Consider the following 27152-nt stretch of genomic DNA (forward strand, 5'->3'; position numbering starts at 1 on the left):
TGGATTAGTGCTTGCTGTATTTCTGGCGTTACATAGATTTCTAGTCTGAGATCTGGGATTGTGGCCATGAGGGAAAAATGCCATGTATCGAGAGAGCCATGCCTGAAGTCAATCTACAGATGGGAGAATATCTGATTAGGAGCACCAGGCCCCACAGACACACATAAACAGAAAAGGAAAATATATACTCAAAGGGAAACAGAATCGGATAGCATTTATAATGTTAGCTTTGATTTCCAGGTCTGAGTTACGTGATTGTGTTGAATGTTTTCTTAAATTAGGCTTTTGTGCAACTGAAACAGTGCGTTCATCTTTTCCTTCTATCAGGGAAGGTGGGGGTAGAGGAGGAAACGAACAGATCCTTTTAACTTAAAACTGGAACAATTGTATCAGGTTAAATTACAAGTCTTTAAACCTTATTTGACTTTTTTTGTTTGTTTGTTTAGATAACCCACTTTTGATCCAGATTTCTGTTAGAAAAATTTGCCTATGGTCCTAAAGATCGTGGAAACTTAAGCATTCTGTAGCATTAATTGTTCACTAGGTATTTTCTGTTCACTTCCAGCTGAATTTTTAGGTATTGTCACTTTATTTTTGAGTCAAAAAAAGAAGTTAGAGCTCTGTTGGTATTGATCTATAGTGTGTTGTAGAACAGTTTTCCAGACTTGCTCGGACATGTGTACTCTGTTTCAGAAGCATACATTCTGATAAGCAGTGTGTCTGTGAGACTGAAGAGCCTCATGTAGTTAAATTAGTTCTGACAAATTTGGAGAGAGCTGTTGGAACTTAAGGAGGACAATTTGGCCCTTTTCTTCTCTAGGGTGTGCCTCTAGGTGAGAAGTAGATCTTTTTTTTATCTTTTTTCTGAATCTTACATATTTGGGCAAGACTCAGCAGTAGTCTATATTGTGAACACTGTAAACAAGTTTCATGTGCAATGAAGCCCCTGTATTTTAGAGTAGACAGAGCTAGCCTTCTGTTAAGAGAAGTTTCATCCTGTGTTTGGCTAACAAGGCCACCCACAGCAGAGCTGTCAAGAATCTGCTACTTAAGGAATTGTGGGGGGGGGGGAGTAGGAAGGTGGGTAGAGTCTGTTTAGGGACAGAGCTGTTCTCTAGAATTTGTGAGATAAATTAAAACTAAGTGAACTCAATATTTTTATTTGCTATTTAATTTTGAACTGGTACTTTGTTATCTTGCTGTTTGATGTTTTTCCTTGGGGACTTTTCTTTCTGTTCTTATTCCTTCAGTTTTTTGAGACAGGATTTCTCTGTGTAGCCCTGGTTGTCCTGAAACTCATTCTGTGCCAGCTAGCCTCAAATTTAGAGATCCACCTGCTAGGATTAGGCATGTGCCACCACCACAGCACGGGCAGAGCCCCTAGGGACTTCTCAGCAGAAATATTAAGGTTTGCTCATGCCTGCATAAAATAAACTTTTAAATATTTTCTAACAGCCATTCAAGTCGTACCACTTAGTAAGAGTTTAATTAGCAGGAGTTGGTGGATTGACAGAGAACTAGTTCCTAGACTAACTCTTAAAACCTTAAAACACTACTTATCAGTAAAAATTTTAGCATTTTATCTTAAGGCTTTCCAGTTTAAAGACTGTTTCTTTTGCGTTTAGCATTTCAAAATTGGCTGGTTATTGCAGAATATGAAATTTTTGTTATGCAAGACAGTGTTGTTTATGCCAGTAGAGTGTTTATCATGCTTTCAGTAAATTTGATTTATAAACTCATTTATATTGGTAAAAGCTATTTATTATTCTTATTGTTCAACTAATTGGCTTCTTTCCCTCTCTTGCTGTCTCAAAATGCAAGGAAATGGAAGTTAAGATACCATAGTACTTCTGAGGCAGATGCTTTCCCTTGATACTTTACTGAAAGCTACAAAGTGGAAAAGCAACAGAAGTTGGAAACCCCTTTACTGAAATGCTTTGTTGAGGATTCCTGTCTGATAAGTGTTGATACTCTCCTTGGGTACGTGTCATGTGACAGTCTATGCTGAGGTGGCTCGAGGAAGAGCAGTGTCTCCTGTGAAGAACACAAGAGTAGAGAACAGCTAGAGTAATTGACTCTGAGTGGTTAGGATCTTAAGGGGACACTGTTTTGTATTGGAATTGCTTTTACACTAGGGAAAACCCCTGTGGTATTGTCTGACAGCTAAATTTTGGATATGCTGTTTTGTTATGTGTTAACTTTCTTCTATCTGCAATGATTTTGTTTTCCTGACACAGAGATTCACATAGCCCAAGCTGGCCTTAAACTGCGTAGCTGAGAATGACCTTGAATTTTTGATTCTCTTGTCTCTCCTCACCGTTGGGATTACAGATTACAGTTGTGAGCCACCTACATCTAGTTTATACTATGCTAGGAATCAAACCTAGGCTTTATGTATGTTAGACAATCACTCTGCCAACTGAGCCACATTCCCAGCCCCTATTCTGTATAAAACTTTTAAAGAATATTTACAAATAGTACGTGAAAAATATATCATTTGAACAATTGTATTTTAAGGTTTTTTTTTTTTTTTCTTTTGGTTTGAGATAGGGTTTCTTAGTGTAATAGCCTAGCTGTTCTAGAACTAGCTCTATAGACCAGGCTGGCCTCAAACTCCCAAATCTTCCTGCCTCTGCCTCCCAAGTGCTAGGATTAAAGGTGTGTGCCACCACTGCCGCCCAGTTGTATTTTAAGATTTTTTTTCAAATTTCTGATAATTTTATACATGTGTAAAATAAAATGATCATGTCAGCTAACTCCCACCACTGCCAAACTTAGGTTTTGTTTTGTGGTGTTTTTTTTTGTTTTTTTTTTTTTGTTTTTTTTTTTTTTTTGTTTTTTTGGTTTTTCGAGACAGGGTTTCTCTGCAGCTTTTTTAGAGCCTGTCCTGGAACTAGCTCTTGTAGACCAGGCTGGCCTCGAACTCACAGAGATCCGCCTGCCTCTGCCTCCCGAGTGCTGGGATTAAAGGCGTGTGCCACCACCGCCCGGCTTGTAGTTTTTTTTTAAAGCTAATTAGAGGACCTTCTGTATTTTTCATGTTAATTACATTGAGTGAGTGAACTTGTTTTCTACATATGACTTATACTTTCTTATGACTGATTTGTTCAACAAACTAGTGAACTTCATCATCTTTTTCGTCATGATCATCATGTGGTTTCAGTTCAGAGCTATTTCATGGTAATGTATGGATCCTGTACCTCATTATACTGGATCTTGAACATTTTATTGAAAGAGGATTCAGTAACCAGCACCTGCAGACTATATATGTACTGCAATCTCAGGACTTGTCTGAATGGTGGAGAGTAAAACTTTTGGTCCTAGGAAATAGTCAGAAGGCTGTTGTAGAGGGCATTGATGAATTGTTTTCTAGGCATGATGGGCAGAGATCTTCAAGGAAAGTGTCAAGTATTTTGGGCAGGAGAAATTGCATGGACAACCATGATAACTCATTTTGAGAACTGCTAGCATTTGGTGCAGTGGAAAGAGAAAGGAATTGTATTATGTACATAACAGTATATGGATTTGGAAAAATGATGGGGAGGATTCATGTCAGTGAGTTAGATTCATTCTGAAAATGGTTTATGATAGATATGACTTGAGGCAGGTAGGTAGATAATAGGCTTAGGGTGTTGTGAAAGTGTCTGGGGCAGGATAAGACCAAGCAAGTGTAGGAAGTTTTTGCAGAGTAAATTAATACACACCTCACAGCAGCACCACAGGGGATATGAAGTTCATTTGCATCCCATCAAGGAGGTCATCTGTTGGACCTGCTTTGTTTTTTAGTTAGATCTAGAGAGCTTGGGATTAACTAAGGAAGCTATCCTGTTTGAGCAACCATATCTACTGAAACAAACAGCCTCTGACCTCCTGCCTTTGACTTAACTTGTTCTTGTGATTTCTTCTCTTTGATTCATAAATCTCTTTTCTGTACCATACCGTTTTCATTTTCTAAGTCTTTAGGACTTCTTTTTCTGTCTATGTTGAATCTTAAACTTATATTTTTAATTCAGTCTGTTTTGAATTCTAGGACCATATATTCAATTACATTGTATGCATGGATTTTTCTATAGTGATGGCGTTCAAAATTGAAGTGAGTAAGGAACCCTCAAAGTTGCCCTAAAATTATTTCTTGAGATCTGTAAGAGCCCCAAGATTTTCTTCAGGGATCAGATTGGATGCTACAACAAGTGAAATGAATCTTTTTCGTAGGATATCGGGGGCGAATGTATGAACTCTCTCCCTCTGTGCTTTTCCAAATCAGTGTCTTTACCCTTTTGTTTCTATTCTGCCTCTTCTGTCTTCTTTCTAATCTCTCCTAGCTTCCCCTAGCTTCTTCTCTTCTCCCTATAGGAGCTTTGAAGCGATTAAAAAAAATTAGAAGAGTTAACTCTCATTAGTCAAAAGCACATCCGTAGGCTAAAAAGATAAGGAACTGAGCCTTTGCCATGGTAACTCAATGTTATGGGAGTAGGACTGAGCAGACCCCAGACCAGGGGTGGGGGTGAGGGGTATAAGGCACAGTGCCCAGTGACAAACTTTGAGACATAGGTCTATTGTCAGCAGACTGGCAAGCCAAGAATTGGGATGCTTTTCTTAGGGTGCTTTATGTAATAACCTTGGTTGGACATCTGTGACTCTGACTTTGTGTATAGCTATATGGTTTTAAACTCATGATCTATTTACAAAAAGCCTTTGGTCTACTTTTGAACTAAATGAGCTAATTATGTGCAGTTAGTCTGAGCAAAAAGAAACAAAACAAGCTATTTTTTTTTAAGAGTCTACAATCCTCACGGGCAAATAGATGTAGTTATAAAGCATGCCCCAGCTCATATTCTATACACCAGAACTATACAGCTAAATGGAAAGTCATCTTCCTAACAATCCACAGATATATGTGCCCATAAGATTGAGTTGTAATCATGTGATTGCATATATGTCACATGAGATTGCACACTACAATGCAGGTATTAGAGGGACACCGAGCTGCTTTAGCAAAAGTGAGCAGCAGTTTCCAGAGTTGATGGTCCTGCAGGCCTTGCCTGGACAGGATTAGCCTCCATCAGCATCAGTCCTCTGGTGGGTTGCCATCTGAAATCAGTTGCCATATGCTGCACATTTCTATGGTGTCCGACAGTAGTATTATATTGGTTTTCCTTTACTGTGCGCTGGGACCATAAAAAGACAGACAGATGCATGTTTCTTAAAAGTAGTATAAGGCACACAAACAAATAACACAGTGGTGTAGATAAATGACCCAGTCCTAATGGGTGTGTTTTTAAATTTCTTTTTCTTCTATGCTAATTAGTTCACCTATTTACTTTCCCCATTTCTTTGTTGGTATTAAACATTCCCTTCTCTAGACTTTCAAGTAGCTATAGGGTTGAGTGTTTTGTTTTGTTTTAAACTTATTTTTTTTAAATATTTATTTATTTATTATGTATACAATATTCTGTCTGTGTGTATGCCTGAAGGCCAGAAGAGGGCACCAGACCTCACTACAGATGGTTGTGAGCCACCATGTGGTTGCTGGGAATTGAACTCAGGACCTTTGGAAGAGCAGGCAATGCTCTTAACCGCTGAGCCATCTCTCCAGCCCTTAAACTTATTTTTAAATTTAATGTTATTTTTTTGAAATAAGATCTTGTGTAGCCCAGATTGGCCTCAGACTTGATGTGTAAGCAAGGATGACCTTGAAATTTCTGATCCTCCTGCTGAGAATCAAGCCCAGGATAGCTTTATGCATGTTAGGAAAGTGCTCTGCCATTTGAGCCAAATATCCTGCCCTTGAGAGTGATTTTTAGAAAAATTTTTTGTTTTCATTTCCCTTAAAAATATGTTAACTGGTTGTTTTGCTGTAATATAATCAAGCCTGTCAGTTCACTTTATAATCATTGATTTCTGGACCTAGTAAGATGGCTCAGTAGATAAAGGTGCTTGCTGCTAAGCCCAACACCCTGAGTTTGGTCCTTGGAATCCACCTGATAGAAGGAGAGAACTGGTACCACATGTTGTCCTCTGACTGCTGTGACAAATGAACAACCTCACATACACACGAAATGTAACTTTAAATTTTTTAAAATTGGGTTTTGTTAGTACTTTATTGATTCATTCTTTCTGTTGCCTTTAGTTTATTTACCTTCCCAAGTTGTCTATTTTATATCTTGATTGTTGGAATTAATTACACTATGAATTTATCTTTGAGCACTGGCTTAGCTGAACTTCAATATGTTTTATTTTAGTGCTTTATAATTTTCCTAGTCTTGCAATTTTGATAATTAAGGCAGTTTTATTTACTAGCTTTGTCATTTATAATGATGTTGTTTTTGACCCAGAAAATTTGTTATTTATATAGTTTTTATATTTATACAGTTTATAACTTATCAAATGATATCTTTGGTTTTTTGAGACAGGGTTTCTCTGTGTAACAGTCCTAATTGTCCTAGAATTAGCTCTGTAGACTAGGCTGGCCTTGAACTTACAGATATCTTCCTATCTCTGCTCCTAAGTGCTGGCAGTGAAGGCATGCACCACCACCATCCAGCGAGGCTTTACCTTTAAACAAATGAATTTAACTCTTTCATATTTGTGGTGATTATACATATTTTGAGTGCTTGTTCTTTCTATTTTAAGCATTTTATATTAATCACAATTTTGAAATTTTTATTCCATTTTCATGTCTTTTGAATGGTTGAAATTTTCACTTTTCTTTTTTCTCTTCTGTCTAATGGTTTGGGTTCTTACTGACATAATTAAGTATTTAAGTATATGTGTGCAGCAGCCAGAATTACCCATTACTGATTACCTGCTAACCCAGCAAGTCTGTACCCTTTAAATTCATTTATTAGCTTTATTTTTTTGAGATTTTAAATTTTTTAGATCTAATATGTGTGGTATATCTATATACCATATGCATGTCTGATATCTACAGGGATCAGAAGAGGGCTTTCTGAGTCTTACAGACAATTGTGAGTTGCCATGTGGGTGCTGGGAATTGAACCTAGATCCTTTGGTAGAGCAGTCAGTGCTCTTAACCACTGAACCACTTAACCATTCCAGTCCTGTGTTTTGATTTTCAGTAATATTATTGATACTAATAAACCCTGTATTCTAGGAGCAAAAGCTTACTTTGCTAACTTAAGTTCACAGTCAGTTGTCAGATAGCATGTTGAATCCAATGTTAAGCACATTAAAAAAAAAAACAGGCTTTTTAAAAATGTTGCCCATAATTTCTAGTTACATTTGTTTTATCTTCCTTTCATTTTGGAGGCATTTTAAGTATTCTAATGCTTTGTACTCTTTGTGTGTGTGTGTGTGTGTTAATATATAGAGGTCAGATGACATCTTGTGGGAGTCTTATTTTTTACCATGTGTGTTGTCAAACTTACTGAGCATAGGTTGTCAAACTTAGTAGCAAGCTTTTTTACTTGCTGGGCCACCTTGACAGCCATAAAATATATTTCAAATCACTAATCTTTCCATATTATTGTAAAATACACAAAGGAATATATGTCATTATTACCTATTGAGACCATTATGTTAAGAGAGAAAAATTAAGACATAAATTAGATCAACAAAATACTTGGCCCAAATTATTAAAAGACTTGTTAGTAAGCATAAAAAGTAAAAGGGATGGACCTGGAGAGATGGCTTAATAGTTAAGAGTATGCACACATTGCTCATACATACATATAGGCAAACACTTAAACATATAAAAATAAATATTCTTTTAGAAGGCTGAAAATGATGGGGCCAATGAAATGGTTTGTGGCCAAACCTGACAAAACCTAAGTTTGGTCCCCAGGATCTACATAGTGGAAAGTGGGACCTGACACTGAAAGTTGTTCTCTGACCCAGTAAGTACACACACTCCCCTCCCTCTCTCTCTCTCTCTCTCTCTCTATCTCTCTCTCTCTCTCTCTCTCTCTCTCTCTCTCTCTCTCTCTCTCTCTCTCTCTCCTCTCCCCTCCCCCCCCCCCCCCCCCGTCTCCTTCTCCCTCCCTCCCCTGCTGTGATGAAACACTATGACCAAAAGCAGCTTGGGGAGGAAAGGGTTTATTTCGAGGTAGGAGGTGATGTGTAGGTGCCCTGGAGTTGGGCTGCTTACTGGCTTGCTCCTCATGGCTTGCTCAGCCTGCTTTCTCATAAAACCTAGGACCACCTGCTCTAGTTACACCCATAATGTGTAGCTCCTCCCCCATCGGTCACTAAGAAAATGCCCCAAAGCCTTGCCTTTAACTAAATCTTATGGAGGAGACATTTTCTCAACGAGGCTCCCTCTGCTTTGATGACTCTGGCTTGTGCCATGTTGACATATACTAAAAAATAAGATGATGATGATGATGATGATGATGATGATGATGATGATGATGAAAGAGTTCAAACAATAGATAGAATATTTGTTAGTTTTTCATTGTAATTTCTCTTGGGCTACAGTTTGCTTGAGTCCTGTAAAAAATAAAGTCACCTTGGAAAAGAAGGAGGACATGATTTTATATTAGAAAATGTTTTTGTGAGAGAGGGTCCTTCAAACTCAGGACGTCTGTACAGAAGGGAACTTAGTCTGGATTGCTGAAGGAAGCTGGGCTGAATACTCTAACAACACAGTGAGCAAAGCCTCAGTCACAGCATCTTTACAGTAGAAACACTTGACAATAGCTCTTGTTTAGGCCACAACAATAGCATCTATTGAATGGTTACAGTTTGCTGGGTGATTGACTAAGGCCATCCCTGCTTTATAGAATTTGTTTATAGAATAGAAACAAATGAGATTTCTAAGTTAGGCTAAGGTTGTTTTACTTACGCCTTTACCAGAATTTTCTCAAGTATCCTCACTAGTACCAGAGTTTTATTTTGTTCTGTAGTGGCATTGAACTATTGCAGGTATATAGAATAGTATGCCAGCTGTCGTAGGGTTTCCATTGCTGTGAAGAGATACCATGACCACAGCAACTCTTATAAAGGAAAATGTTTCATTTTGGTGGCCCACTTAGGTTCTGATGTTTAGTCCATTGGTGGGACATGACAGTGTGCAGGCAGACATGTGTTGAAAAGGTAGCTGAGAGTTCTATGTCTTGATCATCAGGCAGCAGGAAGTGGTCTGTCTCACTAGGTACATGAAACCTCAAAGCCCTCCTCCACAATAACACATTTCCTCTAACATATTTCCATATATACTCCAACAAGGCCACACCTCTTAATAGTTCCACTCTCTTTGGGCACTATTTTGGGCCTTTTCTTTCAAACTTCCACACCACCATTACAGAATAGCCAGTACTTAAACAGGCATATGTCTTGTGCTTTGTAATGACTAAAGCGTTTGATACTGGAATGTCTTACAGCAGGTTCATTGAGGCTGAAGTTGAAGCCTAAGCCCAGATACCATGCCAATTGTGGTTTTGACAGTGAGGTCTATTTTTGCAGCTTTAAGGTGCTTCCATTAGTTTATTTATAGATATTCATGATGAACAGTTAGAATCACCTATCACTTTCCAGTCAATCATTTGACAAGTATTTTCTTAGATTTATCCAAGGTGCTGTTCAGGTCATTCCTCACTCTTGAAAGCTGCACAGGTTCCATCCTGTCTCCTGCATTTGCATCCTGTTCTGAACTTGTTCTTTGCTTAGATATATTCACCAGTGGAAAATTCATAATTTTGCCCTTTGGGTGGAAATAAAGTCTTTTCCACCTGTATCTTCTAAATACTTAAAGTAGTGACCAAGTCCACCATGACTGTATCCACTTGTAATCCCACCACAAGAATGTACACCCTTGTGGATGCTTGAGTAGCTTGTCAGGAGAAGTAAAGTTGACTCCAGGCAGTGGCATCTCTTCAGAAATTTGAGCCTCTGAATGAGGCTGTTCTGACGCTTAAAACTTCTGTTCGGGTTGTTTTCATAGTGCCTTTGAGTTTGAGGGTAAGGTGTACTTCACTGGCTAATCTTTTCCACCTCTGTTCTTTTGTTGGAATTAGTGCCAGAACAGATAAAGCCCAGTGTAAGCCAGCCTCAGCCTGCCAACTCTGATAACGGCACTTCCACAGCAACCAGCACTAATAATAATGCCAAGCGAGCTACAGCCAGCAATCAGCAGCCGCCGCCGCAGCAGCAACAGCAGCAGCAGCAGGAGCAGCAACAGCAGCCACAGGCCTTGCCTCGGTATCCTCGTGAAGTACCTCCACGATTTCGCCACCAGGAACACAAACAGCTTCTAAAGAGGGGTCAGCATTTTCCTGTCATAGCAGCAAACCTTGGATCTGCTGTTAAGGTGTTAAACAACCAATCAGAAAGCAGTGCTGTAACAAATCAACAGCCACCAAATAACGGAGAGGTGCAGAACAGCAAAACCCAGTCAGGTGAGAAAAGACCTTTCCTACAGGACTCATTTTTGGTAGTGTAGTAACGTTTATAATCTCTAATTTTTTGGTATGTTTTGTATGGCAAGAACTCAAGAGCTGGGCTTTAAGGATCCTGAATAGGCCACTTGAGTGGAGAATTCTTTACTGCCAGTTACATACTTATCTTATTTAGAAAGTGAATATTGTGATTGTTTTCATCTTCTCTCAGGTCCCATATTTATTAAGTTTGTAGTTAAAAGTGAGCCCTCCCCACTCCTTGTGTTATGCAGTTATGTGCATTTCCTCTTCTGCAACCTTCCACAGGGTATCTCTCATCATTATCACTGGCCATCCCTGGTGACTATCACTTGCTGCCTGGATGTTCTTTTATGTGTCCCAAGCACTACTCTGTGTGTTAAAATATATTGCCCTATTCCACAGCTAGTAAGTAGCACATTTTGGACTCAAAAGTTCTGTCTGATTCCAGAGCTATGCTCATAACCACCATGGTGCTCTTTGGCAATACATTACTTGTGATAGGAAAGGAAAAGAAAGACGTTTCTAATCCATGTCTCTAGAGCTGCACATTATGAGAAGGACACATATTGTTATCATGATTAAAACTACTTGTTCCCGAAAACCACATACTACCTGTGTCAAATTGATCAAAAAGCTAATTCATGGGATCTTATGGAAGCATTTTCTCAATTGAGGTTCCCTCATTTCAGATAACTCCAAAACAAGATTAGTTAGCTTACTCTAACATTTATAGAAAGACCTTCACTTTCCAAAACAGTTTAACATTGTATATAATTCAGGTTGTAGATAATTAAGAAGTTGAGGGGGCTGGAGAGTAGTTTAGATGTTAATAGCACTGACTTATCTTCCAGAGGTCCTGAGTTCAATTCCCAGAAACCACATGGTGTCTCACAATCATCTGTAATGAAATCTCATGCTCTCTTCTGGCATGGAGGTGTATAGGCAAGAGGAATATTGTAGACATAATAAATAAATCTTTTGGGGGCTGGAGAGATGGCTCAGTGGTTAAGAGCATTGCCTGCTCTTCCAAAGGTCCTGAGTTCAATTCCCAGCAACCACATGGTGGCTCACAACCATCTGCAATGAGGTCTGCTGCCCTCTTCTGGCCTTCAGGCATACACACAGACAGAATATTGTATACATAATAAATAAATATATTTCTTAAAAAAAAACAAAAATAAATAAATAAAACTTTAAAAAAAAGAGGTTGAATTTTATTTGGGAAGCCAGGTTAAAAGAAAATGTATTGGTCATTGGCATAAGCAATCTGTTACTATAATCTTAGGAGAGTGTTCCTTATCCATCAAATGCCTGAGTTTCTGCTATGAGCCAGGTAGGGTGGTATATGATAAACAGGCAGTGAAGTGACGTATATTTATAAGTTTAGGTATACCTCTTCCTTTTGGGAAAGGAAAGGATAAAGCTATTTTTAAAATGGAAACAACAGTAGTATAAGAGTTGTGTATCTCAAAAATAAGTGTGGGGCTGGAAGGATGGTTCACTCAGTAAAGTGCATACTGTGCAAGCATAAGGACGAGGTTCAGATTTTTCAGCATTTCTATTTTTAAAAAGCCAAATAGAGTAATGCACATTTGTAATCCCAGCACAGGGAAGACAGAGTAAGGGAGGATCCTTGGGACTTGCTGGCAAGCTAATCTAGCCAGATTGGCCATGTCCAGGTTCTTTGACAAGTCTTGTCTGGAAAAATAAGATTGGAGACACCTAACATTGGACTCTGTCCTCCACATGCACACATGCCTACACATGCCCACCATGTACACATACACAAAATGAGTATGAGTCAAAAGAATCAAGTTTTGCAGATGCTCATTCTGATGAGAAGTTACCATGTGTGAGCATAGGAAAAAGCCTTCAAAGAAATCAATGAAGAAGTCCGTGCTGCCTCCCCACCCCTACTTGTTTTTAGGAAATACTGGCAGGGCTGGAGAGATGGTTCAGTAGGTCTGAGTTCAGTTGCCAGAACCCACATGGCATCTCATCGTTGCCTTATGCCCTCTTCTGGTATTCACATGTACATGCAAAGTACATATACATAAAATGCATAAATACATAAATTCTTTTGATAAAGAGCTTGGCAAGCAGCTACACATTTATTTGGAGGTATTAAATCCCGAAGCCATTAGGTAAGGAAGACTGAAACTGAAACACTCCTGAGAATAAAATTGGCACATTTGTCTTTAAAGATTTATTTAAATTTTTTTAATATATCTGTACATGTGCTCCTGCATGAGAACATATGTACTATGTGTGCAGGAGCCTACAGAGGCCAAAAGAGGGTATCATATCTCCTGAAACTTGAGATCAAGGCAGCTATAAACCTCATATAGGTGCTAGGAACTGAGCCTGGATCCCCTGCAAGAGCATTAAGTGCTCTTAACCACTGAGCCAGCTTTCTAGCCCTGGTACTTTTTGTCTTTAAAACATACTTCTGACTCTCCTCTTGCAAGTGTATTTCATATACTTACATTAATGTATTACTGTGTATTCTGTTTATAGTGGTAGCTGAAACTTTAGCTATAAAACATACCATGAGAAGTCAGTGAGCCAGAAAAGGCTCCTTGTAAGAATCAGATCTTACAGAGCTAATGGCAATGGGTGTGATGATCGCAGGACTGCTCTTCACAGGGTGTGTGTCATGACTGTGCACAAGTGAGGTGCATGTATTCTTTTTTCACACACCAGTACCATATTTGTTGTACACATTAGGAAGCAGCCAACTAGTGATGACAGTGTAAGTTGCATGCTCAGTCACTCAGAGACACTTTAATTGTGTAGATGATACAGAATTCAGAATTGTTCATATTTAGCCTTTTTAGATTAGGAGTAGATTTGGCATGATGCAATACATAGAAATCAAATTCAAATTTTCATGGTCAAGAGGAAAAAGATGCCTCTCTTGTCCTAGTATATTCTGTGCAAAGAGTAAAACAAATACTTAGATGAGAACCCACCCTCAGGCTAGCATGTAAGGGACATAAATAGTGGGTTCTCTTCTCAGGCAGCTCTGCACTTCATTTTTGTTAGGACCTTGTGCAATGCTAAGCCCTGACCTGTCATTGTCTGATCTAGTGTGATCAGTGTGATTGATGGGGGATGCTAAGATGGTTCATTAGGTAAAGACACTGGCTCTGCAAAGCTTAATGACCCGAGTTCAGTTGAGAACCCTGTAAAGTTAATAGGAGAAAACTGACACCACAGAGTTGTCGTCTGACCTATAGCACACAGGTACTCACACTTACATAATGCACACAGTAGGAGTAGTAAGCATAGTCTCAGATTACCTCTTTGCACTTGACTCATAGCCTGCTCTTGCTCAATTAGCCTGAGTTAGAAGACTCTAGCGGTGGTAATATCACTCAGCAGCCCTGACAGAATAGTGTTCTTATGTCCAGAGTGTTGTAATCTCTTCTTCTCTTCCATATGACATAATCCATGTGGTACAGTTACAAAGACTAGAACAGTTTATGTCCATCCTCTCTAGCCCAAAGACTGGCACCACTGTGTTTTTTTTTTTTCCTGTCACACACAGCACATGTTCATTATGGTTAAACCTTTTGAAGGTGAAATGGTGAACCTCATGGCACTTCTTCTTTAGTGCCCTGACACTAGGGGTAGTCTCTTCTCCAGCTTTGACACTGTTGTCTATCGCCCCTGTCCACAGGACTACTAACAATTCATCAGTGTCTTCTAATAGTTGTTCACATTTCTGCTCGGCATTTCAAGGTAGCTTTCTTTGTTCATGGTATGAAATATAAAAAAGCATGTAAGACAGTACCATATTGTTTATGGATGAATTCAAATATAAAATGTAAAGGTTTTATTTGTCTATTGACAAAATAGACATGTAGAGAAGAATGTAGGGAGTCTTCCCCTAGCACTCTGTGTATTTATTAAAGTGGCGTTACAGAAATTTTTATTTTTTTAAATAATATTTATTTATTATGTATACAATATTCTGTCTGTGTGTACGCCTGAAGGCCCGAAGAGGGCACCAGACCCATTACAGATGGTTGTGAGCCACCATGTGGTTGCTGGGAATTGAACTCAGGACCTTTGGAAGAGCAGGCAATGCTCCTAACCTCTGAGCCATCTCTCCAGCCCCCAGAAATTATTTTTTATCAATTTCCTGTATTTGAAATATTCTCTCCCTCCATTTTTTTTTTTCTATTTTAAAGGAAGCTCAAAGACATTTAAGCTATAATGTGAAATGAGCAAAGTTTGGAGGGCATTAAGATTTCTGAAAGTGTTTGAAGATTGAAATGGTCCTGCCCCTCCCGTTGGTCTCTTCCAAGGTAGCATGTGTAACTTGCACTTCTAGCACCCACTGTCCTTCCTTTCACCTGGGCACACTGTAATGTCTACTTGCTTTGAGTTTCTCCAAGTCACTATATCCTTGAGACTCTTAGAGAACTTTGTCCTCCTATTTTTAGAGGTCTTACAGTAATGGCATACACTGCTATAGTTCTCTGCAATCTTCCTCTTGCTTACTAACCAGAGAGCTGTTGATACGCAGACTGTTAAAAGTATTGAAATGTGAATTCTGTTTTGTTTTCAAAAGTCTCTTGTAAGTAGATGTTGTTGGTGTTTGGTTTTGCTTTTTTTTCTTTCTAATGACTTCTTTCTTAAAAGCTTCTTCGTTTTTAAGAAAGTGGTTCCATTAAAATCAGGAGGAACAAGACAAGGCTGTCCACTCTCTGCATATCTCTTCAACATAGTTCTTGAAGTTCTGGCTATAGCAATAAGATGACAAAAGGAGATCAAGGGGATATAAATTGAAAACAAAGAAAGTCAAACTTTTGTTATTTGCAGATGATATGATAGTATATAAGTGACCCCACAAATTCTGCAGGGAACTCCTCCAGCTGATAAACACCTTCAGTGATGTAGTAGAATACACAAACTCTACAGGGAACTCCTCCAGCTGATAAACACTTTCAGTGATGTAGTAGAATACACAAACTCTACTGGGAACTCCTCTAGCTGATAAACACCTTCAGTGATGTAGTAGAATACAAGATCGACTCAAAAAAATAAGTAGCCCTCCTACATACAAATGATAAAGAAGCTGAGAAAGAAATCAGAGAAACATCACCTTTCACAATAGCCAGAAACAACATAAAATATCTTGGGGTAACATTAACCAAAGAAGTGAAAGAACTGTACAAGAACTTTAAGTTTTTGGAGACAGAAATTGAAGAAGATACCAGAAAATGGAAAGATCTTCCATGCTCTTGGGTAGGTAGGATCAACATATAAAAACGGCAGTCCTACCAAAAGCAATCTATAGATTCAATGCAATCCCCATCAAATTTCCCAACACAGTTCTTCACAGAGCTTGAAAGAACAATAATCAGCTTCATATGGAAAAACAAAAAAACCCAGGATAGCCAAAACAATCCCATGCAATAAAGGAGCTTAAGGAGTCATCACCATCCCTGACACCTATGAACGCCTTTTGACAGAGAAGCTAAAATTATACAATGGAAAAAAAAGCATCTTCACAAATGGTGCTGGCATAACTGGATGGCAACATGTAGAAGAATGCAAATAGAGCCATATCTATCCCCGTGCATAAAACTCAAGTCGAAATGGATTAAAGACCTCAATGTAACTCTGACCACACTGAACCTCACAGAAGAGAAAGTGGGAAGTAGACTTCAATGCATGGGCACAGAAGACTATTTGCTAACTATAACCCCAGTAGCACAGACACTGAGAGCAACAATAAATAAATGAGACCTCCTGAAATTGAGAAGCTTCTGTAAAGCAAAGGACACAGTCAGTAAGACAAAAAAAAAGCAGCCTACTGAATGGGAAAAGATCTACACCACATCAGACAAAGGACTGATCTACAAAATATATAAAGAACTCAAGAAATTAGACATCAAAATTCTAAATAACCCAATAAAAAATGGGGTACAGAACTAAACAGAATTCTCAACAGAAAAATCTCAAATGACCGAAAGACACTTAAGGAAATGTTAGACATCCTTAGCCATCAGGGAAATGCAAATCAAAACAATTCTGAGATACCATCTTACACCTGTCAGAATGGCTAAGATCAAAAACACCAATGATAGCTTATACTGGAGAGGATGTGTAGTAAGGGAAATACTCATCCATTGCTGTAGGAATGCATACTTGTACAATCATTTTGGAAATCAGTATGGTGGTTTCTCAGAAAATTGGGAATCAACCTACCTCAGGATCCAGCATATACCCAAAAGGTGTTCAATCATACTACAAAGGCATTTGTTCAGCTATGTTCATAGCAGCATTATTTGTAATAGCCAGAACCTGGAAACAACCTAGATGCCCCTCAAACCGAAGAATGGATAAAGAAAATAAAGCACATTTACACATTAGAGTACTACTCGGTGGGAAAAAAAAAACAATGACATCTTGAATTTTGTATGCAAATGAATGGAACTAAAAAATACTACCTCTGTGAAGTAACCCAGACCCGAAAAGATGAATATAGTATGTAGTCACTTGTAAGTGGATACTAGTTATAAACAAAGGATATTAGTCTATAGTCCATGATCCTAAATAAGCTAAGAATAAGGTGAACTCTTAAGGAAAACATAGATCCACCTGGAAAGTCCAAATAGACAAGATTGCCTGACAAAATTGGGAGCATGGGGGTGGGGAGAGAAAGGAAGGTGGAAGGGAAAGAGAAGGGGAGAAGTGAGGAGAACTTGAGGGAACCAGATAGTCGAGATGGAGGAAGGACAGAGTTGAGAACAAGGAAAGAAATATCTTGATTGAGGGAACCATTACGGGGCTAGCAAGAAACCTGGCTCTAGAGAAATTCCCAGGAATCCACAAGGATGACCCCAGCTAAAACTCTAAGCAAGCAATAGTGGAGAGGGTGCCCGAACTGGCCTTGCCCTGTAATCAGAATGATGACTATCGTAAATATCACTGTAGAACTTTCATCCAGCTCAGATGGAAACAGGCAGAGACGTGTATCAGAGCACTGTTCTGAGCTTCCAAAGTCCAGTTGAAGAGTGGGAGGAATGAGAATATGAGCAAAGAGGTCAAGCAAGACCTTGATGGGTTCACCCACTGAAACAGTTTACCTGAGCTAATGGAATCTCACCAACTCCAGCCAGACTGAGAAGGAAGCATAGGACCAAACCAGTCCCTCTGAATGTGGTTGACAATTGCATGGCTGGGGCAGACTGAGGGGCCACTGGCAGTCGCACCAGGATTTATCTCTACTGCTTGTGCTGGCTTTTTGAGAGCCTATTCTCTTTGGATGGATATCTTGCTCAGCCTAGATATGGTAGCAAGGGCCTTGGACTTTCCCCAAAGCAATGTGCCTTATCCTCTCTGAGGAATGGGTGGGGACTGGGGGAGTTGTGGAGGGGAGGGAGTGGGAACTTGGATTGGTATGTATAATGATAAAAGATAGTTTGTTTTCTTTTTTTAAAAAAATAAAAAATTTTAGAGAAAGCCTCTGCGTAATGTCTATCTCTTCTTTTCTTGTCCCCTCTGCTCCTCTTGTGTATTTAGCAGTTCCTCTGACCAGCTCTCAAGTTTTATTCCTTTCCATGCCTTTGTTTCATGTTTCTCCATGTTTCAGGGGCCATGTCGTCTGGAACCTTCAGCTAATATTATGTTCCTTTAAACTCAGTATGTCCAAACTTGAACTCATACTTCTTCCTTCTTGATGCCTCTGTGCTCCACAGATTGGCACACCATTCATTCACAAACCCATCTAGAGTCATCGAAATCATTCTTGAATCTCACCTTTGTTAGTCATGACTCATGGTTTATCATGCTCTGCTCATTTTGAACTCTAGATTTCTGTTTCTTTTCTCCCCTTTTTACTGTCAGTTGCTTAGTGAAAGGACATAGTCAACATCTGGTCAAAAACAACATGCTTTTCCTGACTGTGTGTTCAGCAGCTTTTTTTTTTTTGTGCCTTCTCATTGACATGTTGTCTCATGGACTGATTTCAAGACACATCAGCAGAATTGAGTAGTTATCATAGACCATCTTGCCCATGAAAATATTTGTTAATTAGAGCAAAAGTTTGCTGCTCCTAGACCAACAGCCCAGAAATAGGTACTCTGGACATTACTTACTGAATCATCATCAGCCCTGAGTATTATTTACTTTTGAAGCTTTCTTCTGGTGAGACTTAAAAGTGTTTAAGGTAAAAAGGAACATTTAAGTATTTGAAAGGGAAAAAATTATTGAATTTCCTTCAGCTTCAATTCTTCTTGAGAGTGTTGTTTCTTTCATCAATCATTTAACTGACATCAGCTGTTTTGGCTCTGCTCTATAGACCCTGTCTGCATAGGTAATCCCAGTACACTGTTTCATCCTTCTGGGTCTGGGTCAGCTAGCCCCTCTCCTAGAACTGTTTCTGAATGGGATGCTGATGGCATTTGTTTGTTTGTTTGTTTGTTTTGTGTTTTCAAGACAAGGTTTCTCTGTGTGGCCTTGGCTGTCTTGGAACTCACTCTGTAAAACTAGGCTGGCCTCTTAAGTCAGAGATCCATCTGCCTCTGCCTCCCCAGGGCTAGTCTTAAAGGTGTACACTACCATGCTCAGCACTGATGGTAATATGGATTTCACTTCTTAGTAATGTGTAACACCACACTGTATGAAAACTTTGATTTTACATTTACTCAGTAATGCTCCCTTTCTTCCTATAATACAGGGTTTTATGATCTCAGTGTTCCTCACTATTTCTTGGGGCAAAGTCATGATCATATTGTACTTATAACCCTGAATGTTTTATTCCTCATTGCTTAGAGTAATGAGCGTTAATTTCCTTCTTCTACTGGACTTTTGTGTCTGATCAGCTTCTGACTGATTCCTGAGTTGCCATTTCCTTTTCCCACCATTTCCCTCTATACTGTAGCATTTTCAAAATTAAAAATGCCTTGAGAAGTCATCTGTAATAATTCACTTTGGAAACAATTTCTCAATTAGGATTTATTGAAAGTATCAAATATGCTACAGTTTCAAAATGGAATTTTAAGTCATGATTACTGAAGGTAGTCTCCATATTTTCCTAAAGTAATTAAGAATAACAACAATATTATAAATTATTCCTAAAATAATTAAAATAACAACAATAGCAAACCATTAGATCACCGCAACATCTCCAGGCAAGGTCAATGGCGGAATCAGAGAACACTTTTAGTAGCATTAAAGGTGATGGAACCCCTTTGCAGGGTCAGTGGCGGCTGCTGCTTTCCATTCTCTGTAAGAGAAAATTGGTTATTTTATGGTTTCTTTTTTGGTGTGGGCTGGAGGTAGATAGTTTAGACAAAGACTCACTTTGTGACCCAGACTAGCTTGAAACTCTCTATGCCCTTGCACCAGCCTCCTGAGTACTGGGATGACAGCTGTAGCAGGGCTCTTGCTGTTAGCCCCAAACTCTCACAGAGTCACAGAGACTCGCCATGGCCTGCCTAGTTTCTCTTCTTTGATGAATAAAAAATTCTCTTTACCAGTAACTTGTTTTCCTCCTTTTTCTAAAACTTTAATTATTTGTTGACTTTGATTTATTATCTCATTAAAAAAAAATTCCTTTTCTCCTACAAACTTAAAAGTTGACCTTTGCTCTAACTCTGGCATCTACTTGGTTCTGTTAGTAAGTTGGCTTCAGGTTTAGTAGTGCTTATACAGTCTCTTGGTGCACTGTGTTGTCTGTTGTGTGACCCTGCAGGCTCCCACTGTTTATGACTGGGGGCAGTTCTTGTACTTGTTAAACACGCATGTCTAAGTCACTTTTAATTCTCAAAACACATCTCTGGTTGAGCACAGAGTCTTGCGGCTTCATTTTTTCCAGGATTGAGTTTCTGTAGCAAGTTTATTTCTATGGGCTTCAATAAAGCCTAATTATAGCCGGGCGGTGGTGGCGCACGCCTTTAATCCCAGCACTCGGGAGGCAGAGGCAGGCGGATCTCTGTGAGTTCGAGACCAGCCTGGTCTACAAGAGCTAGTTCCAGGACAGGCTCCAAAGCCACAGAGAAACCCTGTCTCGAAAAACCAAAAAAAAAAAAAAAAGCCTAATTATATAGGACTTTCAAGTATTTTTGTTACTTATTTTCTAAGTGATTTTATGACTTTTGAAAATCAAGATATCGCTCGCTCGCTCTCTCTCTCTCTCTCTCTCACACACACACACACGGTATATAGTAAAGTCACTTTTTCTTGGTAATTTTTTTTGACAGAATCTTACGTAGCTCAGGTTGACCTCTAACTAGCTCATTATGCAGCTGATGATGACTTTGAACTTACGATAGTCCTCCCTCGACCACCACATACCTCCACTGCTGGGATCATAGGCTTGTATTACCATGCCCAGTTTCTGCAGTGTTGGGAAATGAACCCAGGGCTTTGTGTATGCTAGACAGGCATTCCACCAACTAAGCTATGTGTATATGGTTGGGCTTTTTTTGTGTCCTTGTGTATTTATCTTGTTATAATTTATCAGGTAGTCCTTCCAGCACAGGATTGAATAGTAGTGTTACTGACATGTATTCTTTCTCCATGTTGTAGTGGGAATGCTTTGGGCATTTTCATTGTTCACTCCAAGTCTGTTCTCTTAGTTTCAGTGTGGGTAGTTTTATTGTCGATGCTCAGTGGTTTTTCTTATTGCTGCTTATGGAAATGTCAATACATGATGCAGGTAATTGATGTAACAGTGGTGCAAGGTGGGGATAGTGATGAAAACAAGCTGCTCTCGATTTGGAGGGAAGGTTCACATTTAGGAATGGATGATGGTTTTGGTTTATTGTGCACAGGGAAGAAGAAAAGCTAAGGCTTAGGTCATAACTGGTGGTTAAGAAGTCTTGCTGCTCTTTGAGAAGACTAAGCTTCTTCCCAACACCCAAATCAGGTTGGCTTACAGCTGCTGCCTGTGCTGTCTCTTCGACCTTCAGGAACACACACACACACACACACACACACACAGCAGCCACACAAATGCATGACATGTAAAAAAAATTTTAAAAATAGGAAAAATACTTAAGTATTTTTCTTAAGTTAAGGGAAATTAGTAAAGAAGTTTTATACTCCACATATTTTCTAGAAGGAGGCATTGTAGAGGCATAAGTATAGTAGATTTGACACTAGCTGTGATATGTGCTGTCATTTTGTTTTTAATGATGGTCTGGTAACACAAGCCTTTGATCTCAACATTTTTATGGGTAATGCTGAAAGATTGTTTATAAATTCAAGACCAACCTGGGCAGCACTTAGAGACCCCCATCTCAGCATTGGATCAGGGATGAAGCTCAGTGGTAGAACGCTTGCCCAACATGAAAAGACTTCAGTTCCCAGCGTTCTTTACCCTCAAATGAAAATAACATAACCTCGTTTCACAGGTTGTTGCTCTCTAGCCGCTATAAAGAATCTAAGCTTGAGTCCTGTTGTTGCTGATGTGCTCGTCACTGAATTTTAGTTACTGTGCTTTATGGAGGACTCTAACTTATTTTGTGTCTTAGTTAGGGTTTATGTTGCTGTGATGAAACACCATGACCAAAATGCGAGTTGGGGAGGAAAGGGTTTATTTGACTTCCACTTCCACAGCACTGTTCATCGTCAAAGGAAGTCAGGACAGGAGCTCAAACAGGGCAGGGGCTGATGCACAGTCCATGGAGGCGTGCTGCTTATTACTTTGTCTCCATGGCTTGCTCAGCTTGCTTTCTTATAGAACCCAAGACCACCAGCCCAGGGATGGCGCCATCCACAGTGAGCTAGACCCTCCTGCGTCAATCACTAATTAAGAAAATGCCATATAGGCTTTTCTACAGCCTGATCTTATGAGGCATTTTTTTTGTTGTCATTCGTTTTTGTTTTTCAAGAAAGAGTTTCTATGTAGACCAGGCTAGCCTGAGTGCTGGGATTAAAGACTTGCACAACCAGACTTGATTTGGAGGTATTTTCTTAATTGAGGATGTCTTCCTCTCATGACTTAGCTTATGTCAAGTTGGCGTGAAACTATTCAGCACATCTCTTGCCTCTCTCATTCAGTTTCTATAAGTATTTTAACTTTTGCCCCTTGGTTTCTCTCCTGCAAAGTAAGGACAATACTTGTGCTCTGGAATTGTGCCAAGGACTTGGTGCAAATGTTTGCAGAGCTGCTGTCGTGTAGCAGTGAACGCTGGCCATGGGTTGGTATTGCTGCTGCTGTGTGTTGCAATATAGAATTATTTCTTCTCAGGGAGACTAGAAGACAAATGAAATTGACTGCTTTTGGCCGTGGGAGGAGGACAAGGTTCTACATAGTCTAGGTTTATCTCTGAGTCACAGAGCTCTGCCTCCTGAGGGTTTGGACTGAAAATGTGACTACACCCAACTTCTGATAGCTTTTTTGATAAAGTATTTCTAAAAGGGAGTAGTAGTCTGTGCTCTTTGCAGTACTTACTTGAATAATGCTCACTGGTTACTTTATAGGTTGATCTATAGTTGCTTTTCTTGCCATTCTTAACCGCTCTTATTATCTACTTAGCATTTGTGCTTTGAGAGAAAGTAGTAGAAGCAGAATCATTTTTCCATGGTAGCAAATCATACTATTAATGAGACTCCTTACTCCCTAGTCCATCTTCTCCCAAGTCAAGTCTCTGAGCCTGGACTGCCTTAATTCATCACTGCCACCTAGTCTTCCTTACTCCAAAATTCTTGGTTTGTTGGGATTTTGCCCATCATACATTTAGTGGGTATTCCTATGGGGCTTTCTGTTCCACGCAATACTATAGGGTGTCGAACAAAGCAGCACAATTCTGCCTGTGCAATTACTGAACATGGAGAATTGGTGGCCGGAAGATGACTAGTGCCTCGGCTGTACTGCGGAGCATCTTGCTAATGTTGAGGAGCTACATGTATTTGTAATGGATCATCATTTTTCTCAGCCTACTTAATATCATTTTGGAAATGGTTACCACTTTATAAATAGTTGTACTTCTCCTTTATTCTAGATATAAATCATAATACTTCAGGATCCCATTATGAAAATTGCCAGCGGGGACCTGTGTCTTCTACAAGTGACTGTAGCACAAGCTGTAAGAATGCTGTGAAGGACTTGTTGGAAAAAGAAGCATGGCCCTCAGCCCCTGGCAGTGATCCTGAGTTGGCCTCAGAATGTATGGATGCTGATTCTGCCTCCAGTTCTGAGTCAGAGAGAAACATCACTGTCATGGCTTCAGGGAATACAGGTGGTGAAAAAGATGGCCTTCGGAACAGCACTGGACTCGGTTCTCAAAGCAAGTTTGTGGTTGGTAGCAGCAGCAATAATGTGGGCCACGGAAGTAGTTCTGGGCCATGGGGCTTCCCCCATGGAGCCATAATAAGCACATGTCAGGTCTCTGTGGATGCTCCTGAAAGCAAATCAGAAAGTAGTAACAATAGAATGAATGCTTGGGGCACTGTAAGTTCTTCATCAAATGGAGGGTTAAATCCAAGCACTTTGAATTCAGCTAGCAACCATGGTGCCTGGCCAGTATTAGAAAACAATGGACTTGCCCTAAAAGGGCCTGTAGGGAGTGGGAGTTCTGGCATCAATATTCAGTGTAGTACCATAGGCCAGATGCCTAACAATCAGAGTATCAACTCTAAAGTCAGTGGCTCTTCTACCCATGGTACCTGGGGCAACCTTCAGGAAACTTGTGAGCCTGAAGTAAGTGGTACACAGAAGGTTTCATTCAGTGGTCAACCTCAGAATATTACCACTGAAACAACTGGACCAAATAACACTACTAACTTTATGACCTCTAGTTTACCAAACTCCGGTTCAGTACAGAATAATGAACTGCCTACCAGTAATTCAGGGGCCTGGCGTGTGAGCACAATGAATCATCCTCAGATACAGGCTCCGTCAGTTATGAATGGCACTTCCCTTTCTCACCTTAGCAATGGAGAGTCAAAAACTGGAGGCTCCTACGGTACTACATGGGGTGCCTATGGTTCTAATTACTCTGGTGACAAATGTGCAGGCCCTAATGGCCAAGCCAATGGTGACACTGTGAATGCAACTCTAATGCAGCCTGGCGTAAATGGGCCTATGGGCACTAACTTTCAAGTTACCACAAATAAAGGGGGAGGTGTGTGGGAGCCTGGGACAACAAATTCCCAGAGTTCACCATGGGGAAGTGGAAATGGTGCAAATTCTGGAGGAAGTCGAAGAGGATGGGGAAGTCCTGCACAGAACACTGGCACTAGTCTACCCAGTGTTGAGTGGAACAAACTGCCTAGCAATCAGCATTCCAATGACAGTGCAAATGGCAATGGTAAGAAGTTTACAAATGGATGGAAATCTACTGAGGAAGAGGATCAGGGTTCTGCCACATCTCAGACAAATGAGCAAAACAGTGTGTGGGCCAAAACAGGAGGCGCAGTGGAGAGCGATGGTAGTACAGAGAACACTGGACGCCTTGAAGAAAAAGTAACTGGGGAAAGTCAGAGTAGAGATAGAAGAAAAATTGATCAGCACACATTACTCCAAAGCATTGTAAACAGAACTGACTTAGATCCACGTGTCCTATCCAACTCTGGTTGGGGACAGACTCCTATTAAGCAGAATACTGCCTGGGATACAGAGACATCACCAAGAGGGGAAAGAAAAACTGACAATGGGACAGAGGCCTGGGGAAGCTCTGCAACACAGACTTTTAACTCAGGGGCATGCATAGATAAGACTAGCCCTGATAGTAATGATACCTCATCTGTATCAGGGTGGGGCCATCCCAAACCTACTCTGAGGTGGGGAGATTCCAAAGGCTCAAACTGCCAGGGGGGGTGGGAAGATGATTCTGCTGCTACAGGAATGGTTAAGAGCAATCAGTGGGGGAATTGCAAAGAAGAGAAGTCTGCATGGAATGATTCGCAAAAGAACAAACAGGGGTGGGGTGATGGACAAAAGTCAAACCAAGGTTGGTCCATTTCTGCCAGTGATAACTGGGGAGAAACTTCCAGGAGTAACCATTGGGGTGAGGCTAATAAGAAATCCAGCTCAGGAGGTAGTGACAGTGACAGGTCCATTTCTGGTTGGAACGAACTTGGTAAAACTAGTTCTTTTACATGGGGAAATAATATAAATCCAAATAATTCATCAGGATGGGATGAATCTTCTAAACCTAATTCTTCCCAGGGATGGGGAGACCCTCCAAAGTGTAATCAGTCTCTAGGTTGGGGAGATTCATCAAAACCAGTTAGTTCTCCAGATTGGAACAAGCAACAAGACATTGTTGGATCATGGGGAATTCCACCAGCCACCGGCAAGCCTCCTGGTACAGGCTGGCTGGGAGGACCTATTCCAGCTCCAACAAAGGAGGAAGAACCCACAGGCTGGGAGGAGCCATCCCCAGAATCTATACGACGTAAAATGGAGATTGACGATGGAACTTCAGCTTGGGGAGATCCAAGCAAATACAACTACAAAAATGTGAACATGTGGAATAAAAACATCCCAGACGGCAGCAGCCGCTCAGACCAGCAAGCACAGATGCATCGTTTGCTGCCATCTGCAAGTGCTGTCTCAAGCAAGGAGGCAAGCAGTGGCTCTGGTAAGCGTTCCTCTTTGGAATACAGTGGTTTTCTGGAAGCAAACTTTGTGTTGACATACTGTCTTAAGATTTGTTTAACAGAGCACTTGGATATGCACATCGAGGCCTTTCAGCTGTACTCTAGGAGTCATGTTCACCAGGCAACAACTTGGGCAATGTTGCTGTGAACATTACATGTTCTGTTCTCTGTTAGGAATGTAGAAGGGGTTAAGTGGCAATGTTATTATATACTTTTCTCAGTCTCAGTTAAGGCTTAACCAAGTGACTGAGTACAGTACTATAGGTATTTGGTATTAGACTTTAGAGGAATTTTCTAAACTAGGCATCCAAATTTTAAATTAAAAAGACCACATCTACTCTGATAACAGTGGATATAGTGTGCGCATCTAAAACATTGCACTGTATTTTTCTAGTATATTCCTACTTTTCCTTTCCTATACTGAGCAAATTCTTTTCTGTATAAATTGATATAGCAACATTTTCTTTAAATGTGACAGGGCCGGTATTTCCTTTTTTAATGGGGATTTTGTTGCGTGATATTTCGTTGGATAGAGAGCTGGCAATGTTTTCATGAATTCTTTTGGTACTTAATTATGGTTTGTTTGCTTGTTTTTAAATATGAGTCTAGTCTGATAATTTATGTTTAACTCTTAGGGCAGGCATCTTTGTTTTCATTCTCTAAATGAAAATTTTGTGGCCTTTTTTTTTTTTTGGTCTTAGACAACTTCCAACATGATAGTGTAAACTTTTTTCCTGTGTACTTTTAAATCAACGTTAGCCAGTATGTATAAAGTGCATTGCTCACCTAGTGTGGTCATGTAGTCAGCTGTCTGCTGCAGTACTGGGGGAAGGGCACCCTCCCCTAGGTGAGGCTGGTATGGCCCTTCCCACCACACCTGCTGCCTCAGTTCACAAGCTTCTGCTCAGTTAGGAACTGACTTCGTCCTCAAAGGAACAGGGTTTCTATAATTAAATTATTCAAAAGAATCTGCCCTAGCACCAGAAGGCAGTTTTGAAAGAAAGGGTTAAAACATTACACAGTTAAAATTATATTAGTGCAGAATAATTTATGTTCTTTATATAAAGTGTGCCTCATCTTGTCGCAGTGTCATTGTTCAGTGTGTGACTGTGAGGTTCTTCGTCTGGTTTTCCAAGTATTTCCTTGTCTTTTATTTGTTATGCTTCCTTATATGCATGCTGATGACTTCTTTTCCCACACTTTCTA

The 27152-nt window shown here is 39.9% G+C and overlaps 1 protein-coding gene across 6 annotated transcripts in view; it reads left to right on the forward strand.

Annotated features, from left to right (window-relative positions):
• Positions 1 to 27152, forward strand: part of Tnrc6a (trinucleotide repeat containing adaptor 6A) — an 83098-nt gene that overhangs the window by 32781 nt on the left and 23165 nt on the right. For 5 of the 6 annotated variants that reach the window (XM_038350125.1, XM_038350091.1, XM_038350083.1 and 2 more), the window contains 2 exons: positions 9975 to 10355; positions 23345 to 25927. In XM_038350125.1, the coding sequence (XP_038206053.1) occupies positions 9975 to 10355; positions 23345 to 25927 (2964 nt within the window). The remainder of the gene's footprint in view (positions 1 to 9974; positions 10356 to 23344; positions 25928 to 27152) is intronic. The other variant, XM_038350117.1, reaches the window with a different exon arrangement.

Source organism: Arvicola amphibius, chromosome 1 (genome assembly GCF_903992535.2).
Source record: "Arvicola amphibius chromosome 1, mArvAmp1.2, whole genome shotgun sequence".
Lineage (NCBI taxonomy): Eukaryota > Metazoa > Chordata > Mammalia > Rodentia > Cricetidae > Arvicola > Arvicola amphibius.